General features: G+C 31.9%; 2 protein-coding genes across 2 annotated transcripts; both read right to left on the bottom strand.

Annotated features, from left to right (window-relative positions):
* Positions 1 to 703: 703 nt before the first annotated feature.
* MONOS_14341 (uncharacterized protein) lies at positions 704 to 1,582 on the bottom strand (the record flags this gene model as incomplete). The annotated part of the gene is made up of 1 exon (XM_067867137.1): positions 704 to 1,582. The coding sequence occupies one exon, from the start codon at positions 1,580 to 1,582 to the stop codon at positions 704 to 706; it is 879 nt and encodes a 292-aa protein (XP_067720252.1).
* Positions 1,583 to 4,225: 2,643 nt separating this feature from the next.
* Positions 4,226 to 5,257, bottom strand: MONOS_14342 (uncharacterized protein; the record flags this gene model as incomplete). The annotated part of the gene is made up of 1 exon (XM_067867138.1): positions 4,226 to 5,257. The coding sequence occupies one exon, from the start codon at positions 5,255 to 5,257 to the stop codon at positions 4,226 to 4,228; it is 1,032 nt and encodes a 343-aa protein (XP_067720251.1).
* Between the last annotated feature and the right edge of the window lie 8,161 nt (positions 5,258 to 13,418).

Below are 13,418 nucleotides of genomic sequence, written 5' to 3'. Positions count from 1 at the left end.
CAATTCGACTTTTTAAAAAAAAGACAATCATATGTTAAATTCAAAACATCTTTTCCCTGATTGCTGTGATATCTGGCGTTTTTCCTTTTTTTCTTCACTATTCGTGAGCGCTTTGTCATGTGCGAAGATCCTGAATCTCAACTTCCGTTCACTTCCTCCTGTTCGTTGTCAGCTGTGGTCGAATCATCATCGTCATTTCTACTTGCATATCTTTCTTCTGAGCTTCTCAAGTTGACTAAATGTGGATAAGCTGAGTTACCTTGTGATTCACTTTGAACATTGCTTTTTGTTGATTGAACTGCGATAGTTCTTGCACAAGAGGAAGAAACATCTGATTGAAAATAGTAGTTCGAATTCGTATCACTTCGCGAAGATAGCCTTGCGAACTTGGCAACTTGTGCAATGTGTATTTTAGACATCGTAAAGGCAGATATTGAAGAGTGCAAAAGTGATTATGGTCCGAAACATTTAGGAACACCTGACTTGTGAATGATTTCAGATGCAAGTTTTCTCAGAGTTCTGGAAGACAATGGCTTTTTTGTAATTTCGTTCAGAAACAAGAAGTCAGATTTTATTTGTATCTTTTTTGCTCTTCACAACTTTTCCTTCACAGCTTATGTATAGCAAATCAGTGGTGTTTCTTGGAGGAATGGTATGATGATATCAGTTCTTTCCGTTCCGGTCTTCAGTGGTGTGTCAAGGGCTATTGAGTCCTCTTTTTTTTTGTGGAATGTGTGAGACTTATTCGCTTGAGTTCAGTGAAACGGCAGGTTGAAAATAAGATGAATAGGCAGATTGTTTTTTTCATGAGTGCGTCATTATCCAGGTCTTTGTTCTTTCCTACGGTTGCTATATAGTCCAAAAGAACTCTTGGAATCCAAATCGGAGGCTTGTTTTTCTTCTTTCTTCTTTCAAGTCTTTGGAAAGATCGGAAAAGAATCTTCATTAGTGGATAATCTTCTAACTGCTTTTCGAATGACAGTTGAGACACAAGAGAGATTGCTGAACGTGTTTTGCATAGCGAAGACCATTTTTGTCCCTTGTCGTGAAGTCTAAGAAAGATATCCGCACATTTTATTACCCAGTCAAACCGATCACTTGGAGGTGGACCATAGTTGCACGCAGCCCACTCTTCTCCAAAACGAGCGAAACTTAGGAAATATCCGTTCCATGTTGATGGCGAGAAGCTGGATTCGCACGGATTAACCATATCAATGGGATATCCTTTCGTCTGAAGGATGGCTTTGAACCAAACTTCTCCGTTTGATGCTAAGGATTTATCAAGATTGCACGCAGTTTCCCTGGTGGGAGACAAGCATCCATCTTCTTCATCAGTGGTCCTGGTATTAGAAGATTGCTCAGGTTCTTCGATGTCCATTCGACATGATTCGTTTCTCTCAACAGCGGTTCCCATATTTGGCCCTTCCAATCGGGAAGAAGGAGAAGAACTCGAGCTTGTTCGAGAATCGTTTTCCTGATTGTCGGGAGAATGAGTGGAATGGGTGGGTGAGCGAGAACGGTTTCTCCATCCCAAGGCTGTTGAAGGCCATCTTCGTTTATATGGCTTCTGGGACCGCACCATCGATAAGCTTTCTTGTTAGACGCAGTGGCAAACGCATCCAGTGTTATTTTCACTTGCATCTTCTCTGAAAGTTCTCGAAAGGCTTCTTGTCTTATTTGATAGTTTCCTCCCCTTTCTTATTTTGAAAGGGATTCTGGGCAACAATTTTGTTTGCACGGAATGTTTTGAGCCATCACTTACACTTTCATCGCTTTCGAAAGCCTCCATATCTTCGTAAGCAGCCTTCGAAGGTTTGTCCCTGCGTGCCATCTGTTTATGTTGAAGACCGATGTTGAGTTGTCCGATCTTTAAAGAAGTTTGCTGATGTGGTTGGATGACAGTGTGGAAGTGAAATAAATGAACGATTGAAGAATCGTCCACATTTCTCGATAACTGGAACTTTTGTTTTGTTGCCAACGTGGGAGTGGGCAATGGAAATCGAATTCCTTGTTTCTTGTTCATTAATTGGCTCCAACTGCTTTCCTCGATGCATCCGTTGTGAGTGAAGCTTCTGGAAGGAACAGAGGACAAAGGTGTCTGGGAATATTGGCCTTCAATTTCGATATCCATTTTGTAAGACTTGGGAGGATTGAATGGTTGATCTTCATCCTCCCATTCCATCATGTTCTCGAAACCATGCCGTTCAAAGTTCGATACAGAGTTGAAAGAAAAAGAGAAGCTTCCTGAAATACGAACCTTGTGGCGTTCAGTTTTCCAATAAAGGCTGCTAGGTCTCTCACTCTCACTTCTTGTGTTTTGAGGTACATCTTCCTCCATTTGAGACATTCCTTTGTTAAATGATTCATTATTTTTCTTTCAAACGCTTCATGAAAATGGCCTGTGTCCCAGTCGAATCCTAAACATGTGAAGCTTTGCGATGGTATCAGGTGACTCTTTTCTTCGTTCACAAGCAAATCAAAACTTTTTAGGGGAAAGACGACTTTCACAGTTATCCATTTGAGTTTTCTTTGATCTCAGTGAAGAAGTATAATATCGTCCAGATAAGCGATTGCTCTTTCGTTCCATTTCTGACGAATGAATGTTATCACTTTTCTCATGATTTTTGTAAAGATTCTTGGAGTTTCTTTGTATCCAAATGGCATTCCGTTGAAACAGTAGTAATTCTTGTCGAATTCGAAAGAAAGAAAAGGCTTGAAATTGTCGTCCACCTTTACCAAGTTATAGGCTTGGCTTAGATCGATGGTTGTCGCGTAATCTCCTTTTGTAATAATTCGTTCCACTGACCTGTAATCCTCCAATTTGAAATGAAAAGACTTTGTTGAATCGTTTAGCTTTCTGCAATCGATTATTTGCCTCCATCCACCTTGTTTTTTCCTTATGACAAACACTGGGTTTAAGTGTTTCACTTCTCTTTTTGGTATCTTTTGATTAATGTTCGTCTCGAGCTGCTCCTGTATAAGCTTTTCCATCGCAATCGTTGCTTCCAGTGACTGTTGTGGACAATGAGCTACATTCTTTGCATTGATTAGTCTCTCTCTGGTTTTTTTGCTTTTCCAAATTGGAATAACACATCTCTTTATCAGTCTTTCCCCACCTATCCTTATCCATGCATTTCCAAAAAATGCCGTTCTTCCTCCAACTGTCGAATGCAACTGGCTTAATTTGTTCTCGCTCCCCTGGATCGCTTCTGCGAAAAGATTCTTTTGAATGTGCTTGCTGATCTTCTCCATTCATGCATCCAAGGACCCGAACGAATAAACTGACGACGTTGGTTGCTTTCATGTTTTCCATATCCACTTTTGCCAAAGGCTTTCGAATTAAAAGATATTTGTGCACATTTTTTGGATGTTGTCTCCACTGTTTGTCTGGATTCTTCGAGATGATCCCATTGTCTTTTGGTTGGAAGTGTGGATGCTGAATCCTCCTTCATTCTGGCGGCTTCGTCAAATCCAAATCTCACTTGGATGCTAGCGTTTCTGGCTTTCTTCAGTGATTGGGAGAGAAGAAAACATGTTCGAGCTATTGGTTCATGAGCTGCATCTTCCTTTTGAGTCTTTGAATGAGCAAATAATAGCAATTTCATAACATGGAATAAAACGTTTCGCATCTTTCGCCTGCTTGGTCGAATGAATCTTTGAAAGGATCTGCAATCCTCACAAAATGTGGAGGTGTGCTGGATAAGAATGGTGATTAATCCTCTGTTTTTAAGAAGGAAATTTAATCATTTATCACTAGCTCCGGTAAAGGCAGATCTTTAAAGGATTATTTCTATGGTTTAACATATATTTCTAAAAATGAATCTTCCAAAAGTGTATCATCATCTTATTTTACTTCATCAAAAGTGATAGAAGATGAAGGTTGCAAGGTTGAGAAAGAAGAAGGTTTGGAGGATGAAAAGTTTCCGGAAAACGTCACAAACCCTATTGCTAACCACCGGGCAGCTCCGCTGCGATTCAGTTCTGTCGCAGGTCCCGTTCCCAGAAAATTGTTCGGAATTATTTTTTTCCAAGATCAGTGATCATGAAAGAACCAAAAGTGATGATCTCTTTGTGAATAGAAGAGAAGGAAGTGAGAGAATGGTTTCTTTTAAATCAAAAAATATGTGCTTTGATTGAAGTTATTGTCTTCAATTCCAGCGGCATACCACCATTTCTGCTTTGCGTGTAATCAGCTGTAAAACTCATTTTCATTGCAAATAATGATTCATAATTTTAATGAATCATCAGCTATCTCCAAACATATTCCAATATTCCTTTTTGACTCGCCTTCTCCAGCTGTGCATCTGTCAAATATCAGATTCGTTCCGTCTTCGGGCCAGTTAAGTTGACTTGCTGATTCAATAACTTGTATTTGAAGATATATTCCTCCAGAACCTTGATTATTCTTGCAACTGCAAGATAAAAAAGTGGTGACGCCTTCATCTCCAACGGTAAATGTGCTTTCGCCATTTTTGAAGCTAACATACAATGATCCGTAACGAAATGCTTCACATTCAATAAAATTGCTTCCATTCAATGTGACATCACATTTTCCTTCACTTGAGACATCGAAAACAGCATATGCATTTGTTTTAACATTCTTCAAAGTTAAATTTGACAATATCACTGTTTGAGTGTCAATGGAATAAAAGAGTTCGTTCTCCGATGTTAATGCATATGTTTCATCCGCGCACTCAACTGAGTCCAATGTTAATGATCCTCCAGATGAGTACACAAGATAAATATCAGTGAGACATCCTTCAACTTCTGGTCGAATAAATCTGCAGTTGCTTATTGATGGCTTTGCACCTGATCCACTTATCAAATCATACGATCCATACTCTTGGCTTTCATTTCTCAACGTTGTTGGGAAGTGAAACGCTAAGTTTTTGATTTCCGCATCAATTCGGAATTCAAATAGATTACTTCCTGGATGAATGTCACAATCTATTGCAACTTCAGTGTTTCCATTTCCATCGCCATTCACTCCTTTAATAGATATTTCTTGATATTTGTTGAAAGTGATTCCATCTTCAGTCAATGGGCTATCGTCATAAACAATTTTCATGTTGCACGCAATGTCATTCTCCAACTTTTTATATGCACCGTTCAATGATGGCTTTTCCTGATCGATTGCCAATCCGCTGTTTTCATCTTTCCCGCTTTGCTTTACAAACACTGTTGTAATTGATTCAGATGGTTCCTCTTGCGAGTAAATCGATGTCAAAATTTGAAAAAGAATTAATCCCAAAAACATTCTCAAAAGCACTTTTCAATAAAACACTATTTTGATCAATGTTTATATAACTTTGAAATTGATCTAAGAGATAGTTTCAAAATCTCTTTTCAATGAATAACGCTTTTTAGGCAATGAACAAATAAGAAAAAATATGACATAATTATTCAAAGCATACTTATCTTATACAACAAATTTCAAATCAATGAAATAACGTATATATGAAATATTATTTGTTTATTTAATAACGTTTATATCTTAAACAAAAAATGTGTTGAAGTCAATGTACAAAAAAAATTTAGAAATCTATCGCTTTCACACAGGATCAGTAATTTAATATTCCACAATTTCAAAACTCGGACCGAAGTTTTCTTGCTCCCAATTACACTACTTAAAAAATTTAATATCATCCATTGGTTCCAAAACCGGGAACTTTTTATGAAACTGAATATTGATGATATTTTTCTATAAATGGATTTTTTTATTGAAATTCTCCTTTGTTGGACAATAAATTTAAAAGTTCTTGCATGTTCGTTTTCTTACGGTCTCAAAACTGATGAAATGATAGAAAAACAATTCAACGATATAGAAAACTGTTTTTATATGTTTCTTTGAATATTTAAAACACTTCTGAACAATAATAAGAATACAGTCAACAGCTAATTGAACAAGTGATAAATAGCTTTTCATTTCATATTCTTTTTCTGTTTGCTTTTTCTTTTTCAAGAAGTAGTTTTCATGAGCCTCCTTTTCTTTTTGAATAATTATTGGAGATATTAGAACTGTCATCTTGACAAAATGTCTCACTCTTGAAGCTGTCAAAAGTTTTGCTTTACCCTTGATTTTTGTGATTGATTCTTTTAATTCATCTTCTTCAAATGCATATTTATCATATTGAAGAATATCCAGCATACTTCTTTTTTCTGATTTGGGGTATAATTATGGATTTTCAAGCTTTTTATGCACAAAGCATAAAAAATTGTTTCACTTATAGCATTATAAACCTTCACAGATTACAAAAAAAATTTGATTTTCACATTTGTTTACAAACATCATTGATGAAATAACAAAATATTTTGTGACCTCACATGCATTTCAAAAAAGAAACTAATTTTATTTTGTTGCATTAATCTCAAAAATTTAATCTTATATGAATAGTTATTCAATGAAAATTCCTGAAGTCTAATATTTTGTGACAAATAAGAAATAATTTGATTTATTTATTTCATTGATCAAACTTATTCATTGTCGCAATTTGAATTATTACGAAAATCAATGAATTAAATAAGTTAGAACTCTATCCTTAAAATAAAAACTCCTTTCTTTCGTGATAACATTTTCTTTTTAATAATATAATTTTTTCTTTCAAAACGTCGAAAGTTGGATAATCAAAACATTTTTTAATTGCTTCGATTGATTTCTTCACTTTAAATGCTCTTTACTTGGAAGGATAACAATTGGATAGGTTCAAATTTTTATTAGCACCACGTTTTTTAAAAGATTCAATATTTTTTTTACAAATATTGCTACAAATAGAAGCTTGTGTTCATTGAAAATAATTTTAAAAACAAATAATATATTATTATTATGTTGCATGTCAAATATTTTTGAAAATTAATTCTTCAAAAGAAAGTCCTGATTTTATTAAGTTTTATTTTTTAATCAATGTTTTGCTCGTGTTTCCACGAGCTTTTGAAATCAAGCGTTTTCATTGTTCGAATTGTTTTTGAACTTTTCTTTTCAACATTTTTGATAATTTGAAATTTTTAGAAACTCATTATTTCAACTGTTTTCTCATTTTCCCTTTTTTCAAAAAAACTCAAAAATCAACAAGAGAAATTATTGGAAGCAAGTTAACTTGTATTTAAATTATTGAATATTATGAGCAATATCATATTTATAAAATACCTTTGTAAATTTCTTGTGAATAAAAAGATGAACATGAAAAACGCGATTTCTAAATTGTCATTTTCTGAAAAAAAATACATTTTTATATTTTTTTCCTCATCAAGAATTTGCAATGCCAAATAGTTTATTAAACACTCATAAAAATACTTAAAATAAGGATAGATAGTTAGTGTTGAAAATGGTGGAAACTTTCAATAACTGTGTGCATCGGAATTATCTCAACAACTATTTACAGCAGCTATTTGACAATTAACCCAGTTATTCCCTCTTTTATTACAAACTTTTTATCTGAATATTTTTTGAAAAGTTTTGTTTTTAAATTTTTCAAATCAAATAAAAATTTCACATGTCGATAAAATTTCTGTTCCCACCCAAGAAACTGCACAAAGAGGGAAATACAAACATTGTCGAGATTTTGTTTTCTTTACAGTATAATCTGTTGACTGATTACAGAAATTTGATCAAAATATGGCATTTTTTTTATTTGAAAAATAAACAAAATGAATATATCAAAATATTTTGTTCATATGGGTTGTATTTTTTGAAAAGTCGGAAATGTTCAATATTTGTGTTAAACAATAATTGAACATTATTTGATCTCTTTAAACAATTAATTCTTCAAACTTGATTATTTCGAAATTTAGAATAAACAAACCTATTAAATGCATGAATATGTGCACAACGGAGAAATTTGATGGATTCAAAAAAAATATTATCTTTCATATTTCAATTTAATAAAACTCAGACATTGAACATTTGCGACTTTTCAAAAAGATTAACCCATAAGGTGAAATTTTTTTGTAAAGTTCCTTTTGTTTAATTTTCAAAAAAATAAAAAACTTTGAATTTCTATCAAATTTTTGTTTCCACTCACCAAATTTTGCTGTCATTTAAACAAATTCTTGACAACGTTATTTTATCCGTTTGGGTATGGTTTCGTGAGTGAAAACAGAAATCTGATAAAAATATGATATTTTTTATTTTTTTGAAAATTAAACAAATGGAACTTTTCAAAAAAATTAAGACATATTTGAGATGGGATCTCAGAAAAGAGCGTGCTTGGAATGAAAAAATAATTTAAACTTTTGAGAAAAGGAGATGGACTGTTTTGAAAAGGAGTATTAATGAATAAACGTTGAGGAATAACGTTCAAAAAAACAAATAATTGTTTGAATGATCACATAAAAAAATGGAAAAAAAAAGACCTTTCAAACTTTATCTTCTCAGAAAAAGAATGGAAAATCTTTTGATGAGGGTTTTTTTTTTTCAAAACTCGAAATTATGGAATGAGAATGAAAAAATAGTGAAAATTTGATTGCGTTATAAATCACATTTATTTGACATTAAAGACGACTATCTTTGTGAAGATAACAACTTGATAAAGAATTTATTTTTCAAAAGAAAAAGATTTAAACTCAATTTGAGAATATGAGTGATTATTTTCTAAATCACAATTTTGCGTTCAAATATTTCGGTTTGAATATTTCACTTGAATATCAAAAAAAAAAAAAGATTATTGAAAAATGAAAAGGCTTGCAAAAGACATCTTCATCATTATTTATGCAGAATCATTCGTTTTGAAAACAATTGAAAGAAAAATATTACTTAAATACAAAATGTCGATACAATAATAAACAACCTTTGAAAAACAAACACCCCAGAAATATTTATGATTTCTTTAATAATTACCCATATTCGCAATTCTCTGTGGTTCTGCTATCATGAAAGGTGCATGACTCTATTTATGAATCTTCATCAAAAAACATGTCAATTCTTTTCTATGTATTGACAGATCTTGTTCAGAGAAATTGATTTATTTTTAAAGCACTCTCAAAATCACATTCTGACTTCTGGCACAGTTTTGTTATCAGTCGTTTTGGTTTTCTATCAGCGGGATCACATTTCTTTTTTCTCTATATACTAAAAATACATTCATCCTCATCATCTTCTAGTGAAGAATCTTAATCTTTTTCTTTTTTTGATGGATATTTTCTTTTCTTAAATTACTCAAAATCTTCCACACGTTTTTTAATCATGTCTCTCTTTTTCATCAACATTTCGACAACATACGATGAATGATCATCTATCCATCCCTTCCAATATTTCATTTCATCTTCCTTTTCGTTTTTTTTTCTTCTTCTTTCTTTTCTTCTTTTTCATCTCCTTTTTCATCTTCCTTTTATTTATCCTGTTTCTTGATCTCTTCTTTTTCATCTTTTTGATCTTTAATTGACTGAGATGAATTTTCATCCTTTGACATTATTTCTATATGTTGAGCCTTCCGAAACAAATCAACTATTTCTATTTGTTTGTCATCTTCATTCTTGTTGATGATTCCAGCTTTTCTGAATGGTGTTCTGTTTATGATCGGAATTGCGCATAATTGATTGGTTTTTATTATACCTGCATGGACTTGTGCTTGTTGTCTTGATGTGAACAAAGATCGTAACTTTTTTATTCATTTTTCAGATTTGAGAATGTCACCAAATCCAAAGGAGAGAACGAATGCGACGAATTTGGTGGTATGAAAATAATGCATATCTTGTTTTGCTCCATTTCATGAAGGGCTTCTGTACCAGAATGTGTTCTGAATCCATCTGTAATAAGAACCGTTTTTTTTTTTTAATTTGGTTCATCCTTCAGCCTATTTATATGTGAAATGAAACAAATATTTATCAATTCCAAAAATATATGCGAACTTCAATAACCCTTGGATGAGTTTTTGAAAACTACATCCACTCCATCAAGCAAATCTCCAAATATAATAGATTGAACAGTAGCAGTTTTAATTATTAGCATGGGAACAACTGAAGGACCAATAAGAGGAATACACCCAATCAAAGAAACAAGTTTTCCATCTCTAACAACTGTATATGAAACATTCTTATCATCCACTTCTTTTGGGCAAATGACTTTCATTTTTTTTGCGTCTACGTATGCTTGTATTTTAGTATCATCAACTCAAAACATTAGTTGTCATTTTTCATTTTCCAACCATTTTTCTAATGTTTTTGTATTTTCTCTTCCTATTGATTATTTAGCTCTTTCCTTTTTTTATGTTGGTTGAGCAATCCATTTTTTTATTTGAAAATCGTGATTCAAAAGAAATTTTTGAACAAAAGAGTTGGAATAGTCAAAATAATTGGTTGAGTTGATGAAGGTTTGTAATGAAGAAATAGTGAATGGATATCCTTTGTTATATTTATCAACGCAAAGCTCAACCAGTTCTTCAACATTTTCTTTTGATACGGAACTTAGTCTTTCTCAATCATTCAGCTCTTTATTTGCCATTTTAATTAATTCATCTATTCTTGATTTTTTTAAATTCACAAACAACTGCAATCCTCTCGATGTTGAGAATTTCGGAAAATAACAAATGAGAAGCTCTTGTTAATATTTCGGCATGATTGGTATATTTTCTGGATGAAGTGATTCCAATTCATTGAATATAATCATTGCCATGTCGTAATCGATATTTTCAGTTAGTTTTTCCTACAGTTTTGATTTTTGCAATAATGAGCTTCCATTCACTCCAGAATCTTCCTCCGTTGTTCTTAAATTTTTGATGATTCAGATAAAATAGGATTTTTATGATCAATTATAAATTTTTTGATGAACAAAAAAGAGTCAAAATTCGAATTGAAAATTATGCAATTTGTGTATTTGTTGATAAAATATTTCTGTTTTTCTAAAAACACTTAATATGAACATATTGTGATTTTTTTTGTTGTATTTTGTGCACATTCAATATTCCTTGTTTGTTGTTGAAAATCCAATATGAAATACAGCTAATTCAAAGAAAAAAGAAATCATCACTTCATATCTGTGAATATCTTCGAAAAGTTTTTTTTATTAGTCCAAAATAATAAAACATATAGGTAATTTTTTTTTGAAGAGTCACATTTGTTTAATTTTCAAAAAAATCAAAAATTTCATATCTTGATCAAATTTCGGTTTCCATTCATGCAAATTCACGAAAGTGGAAGATATAATTTGACAATGCTATTTCACACATTCATGTAAAGTTGCATAAGCGGGAACCGAAATTTGATCAAGATATGAAATTTTTGATTTATTTGAAAATTTAACATTTACGACTTTTCAAAAAGAATGACCCATATCTCGAAGTTTTGAACATTAGATCGTTCACTTTTTTGCAATGGAAAAGAAATGTATTCTTTTGAAAAACTATAAAATTCAAGCTGCAACAAAAGAATATCGAACCGTCCTTTCCAGATCGAGGAAAATTTTTGAAATCAAGAAAACATATTCATTTACAGTGAACGTTGCAGTCAAAGCGAAAGCAATCACAAGGTGATACTGGTGCGGAGACAAACCAACAGAAAAAAAAAAACAGAGATGAGAGAAAAGAAGGAAAGTCATTGTTTAAACATTCTGAGAAACTGAAAAATAGATAATCAGGTTTTATCTTTTTTATCAGAAGGAGTTATTGATCGAATGAAGCACACACAGGAAATGATATTGATATTTTTCTATATCAAAATTATTTTGTTTGTTTTTATTTGCAATTTATATTTTGAACATGGAAGTTTCAAACGAAACAGAAAAAAAACAATTTCATAAAATAATTTTTTTTATTTGGTTCAAAGAAGCTCCATCTTAAAGGGAGCCATGGTGAGACTTCTTTATATATCAAAAATTTGATTTCAAAGTTCGGAAAATGTTTTCAGTTTGTTTTGAGAAGTGAAAGGAATCGTTTTTAATAACAATATCGAAGTTTCCAATGTTTTTAATTTTGACGAATCTTCTGTGAGAATCGGAGAGAATTCTTCATTATTGGTGATCTGTTTAATAGACCAGATCCCTCCTTCTCTTGTCGAACCTTAAAAAAAACTTCCACCGCAACTTATTGCGTTTGCGTGTGTTCTGATGGTTATTATCTTTATCGTTGTTTTCTTTGTCCAAAGAAAAAATCGACTAAAGAGTTATCTTATTTGATATATATCAATATTCATTAAATCCCTGCACCTTCAGGATGGATTACAACTGAAATTGAACAATTTTTTCAATGGTTCAAAAATGTGGTCCATCTCTATTAAGAATACTGAAATTGTACCTATTAAAAAAGGCTCTTCTTTTATCAGACAATCACAGATATCATTGCGACCAAAAAATAAATAAATGAATTTATGTTGAAGAAAACAATGTAATCATCATATTTTTTCCCATGAATATTTCACATTTTTTCTGACATTGAGACTACTGCGTACTCTCCAGTTTTGAACAAGTTTTGCATAACTTTTTTGTTGCACCCTCTCATTTTTAGACTTATTCGTTTTTCAGATCTTTGTAAAATATCTTTTCAGAAGCTTTATCGTGGTGACATCTCCTTTTGTTTAAAAACAAGCATTTCTGAACACAGTGATAATTCCAAAGGAAGCTGGACCAATATTTTCTTGTGTAAGTGTTTGTTAGGTCTATCAGAAATAATCATCTTCAGATAATTTATCTTCAAATTTCTTAAAGCAAAGTCTGTATGGAGATTTTTCTCCAAATGAAAAACACAAATTGAAAGAGAAAAAACAAAAAAATTTTATCGATGAATTTGAACCAAAAAGAAAAAATGAGTGAAAAACTTGTTTTTCCAAAAGAAAAAGAAAAAGTTTGAGAAGAGGGCAACAAAATCGAATGTTTGATAAACGTTGCGAAATGGATAGTGAGACTTTGAAGAAAAAGAAGCATTCGAACGCCATTCAAAAAATGGATCATGCAAACAAAGAACAACTTATGATGAGTCAAAATCTGTGTGAAGCAATGGAACAATTTGATATATTTCATTGTTTTTGCAGTTTTTGAAATTATTGGAAAACTTATTAAAATTATGGATTATCCTTCTTATGAAATCAAACTTTTGTTCAAGTTTTTATCAAGTTTTTCATCTCAATGGAATTTTGAAAAAGAAAAATTATTCTTTAAAACATTATCATATGCAGTTTGCATACACCGTTAAAGTTCATTTTTTCAAAATCCAATTGAGATAAAAAATTAGATAAAAACTCGCAAGAAAGTGTGATTTCAAGAAGGATCAGCCATATGAAATTGATTTGTTCTTTATTTTTTTGAATTTCACTAATTCAATATCAAACAAATGTGCATTATTCGTTGTTTCTTTTTTTGTTCAATTCAATTTTTAAACTCCTTCAATATCAAGCAAATCGTAAACAAAAACGTCCAAAAAACATTTGGCTGATAAAAATATCGAAAAAAATAATGCAAATTTTCTGTCCACAACAACAGGGTGTTCCACTAACTT

This window comes from Monocercomonoides exilis, assembly GCF_001643675.1.
Source record: "Monocercomonoides exilis strain PA203 chromosome Unknown scaffold55-566112, whole genome shotgun sequence".
NCBI lineage: Eukaryota > Preaxostyla > Oxymonadida > Polymastigidae > Monocercomonoides > Monocercomonoides exilis.
The sequence above is the reverse complement of the archived record's forward strand: the minus strand, read 5'-3'. Positions and strand labels throughout refer to the sequence as shown.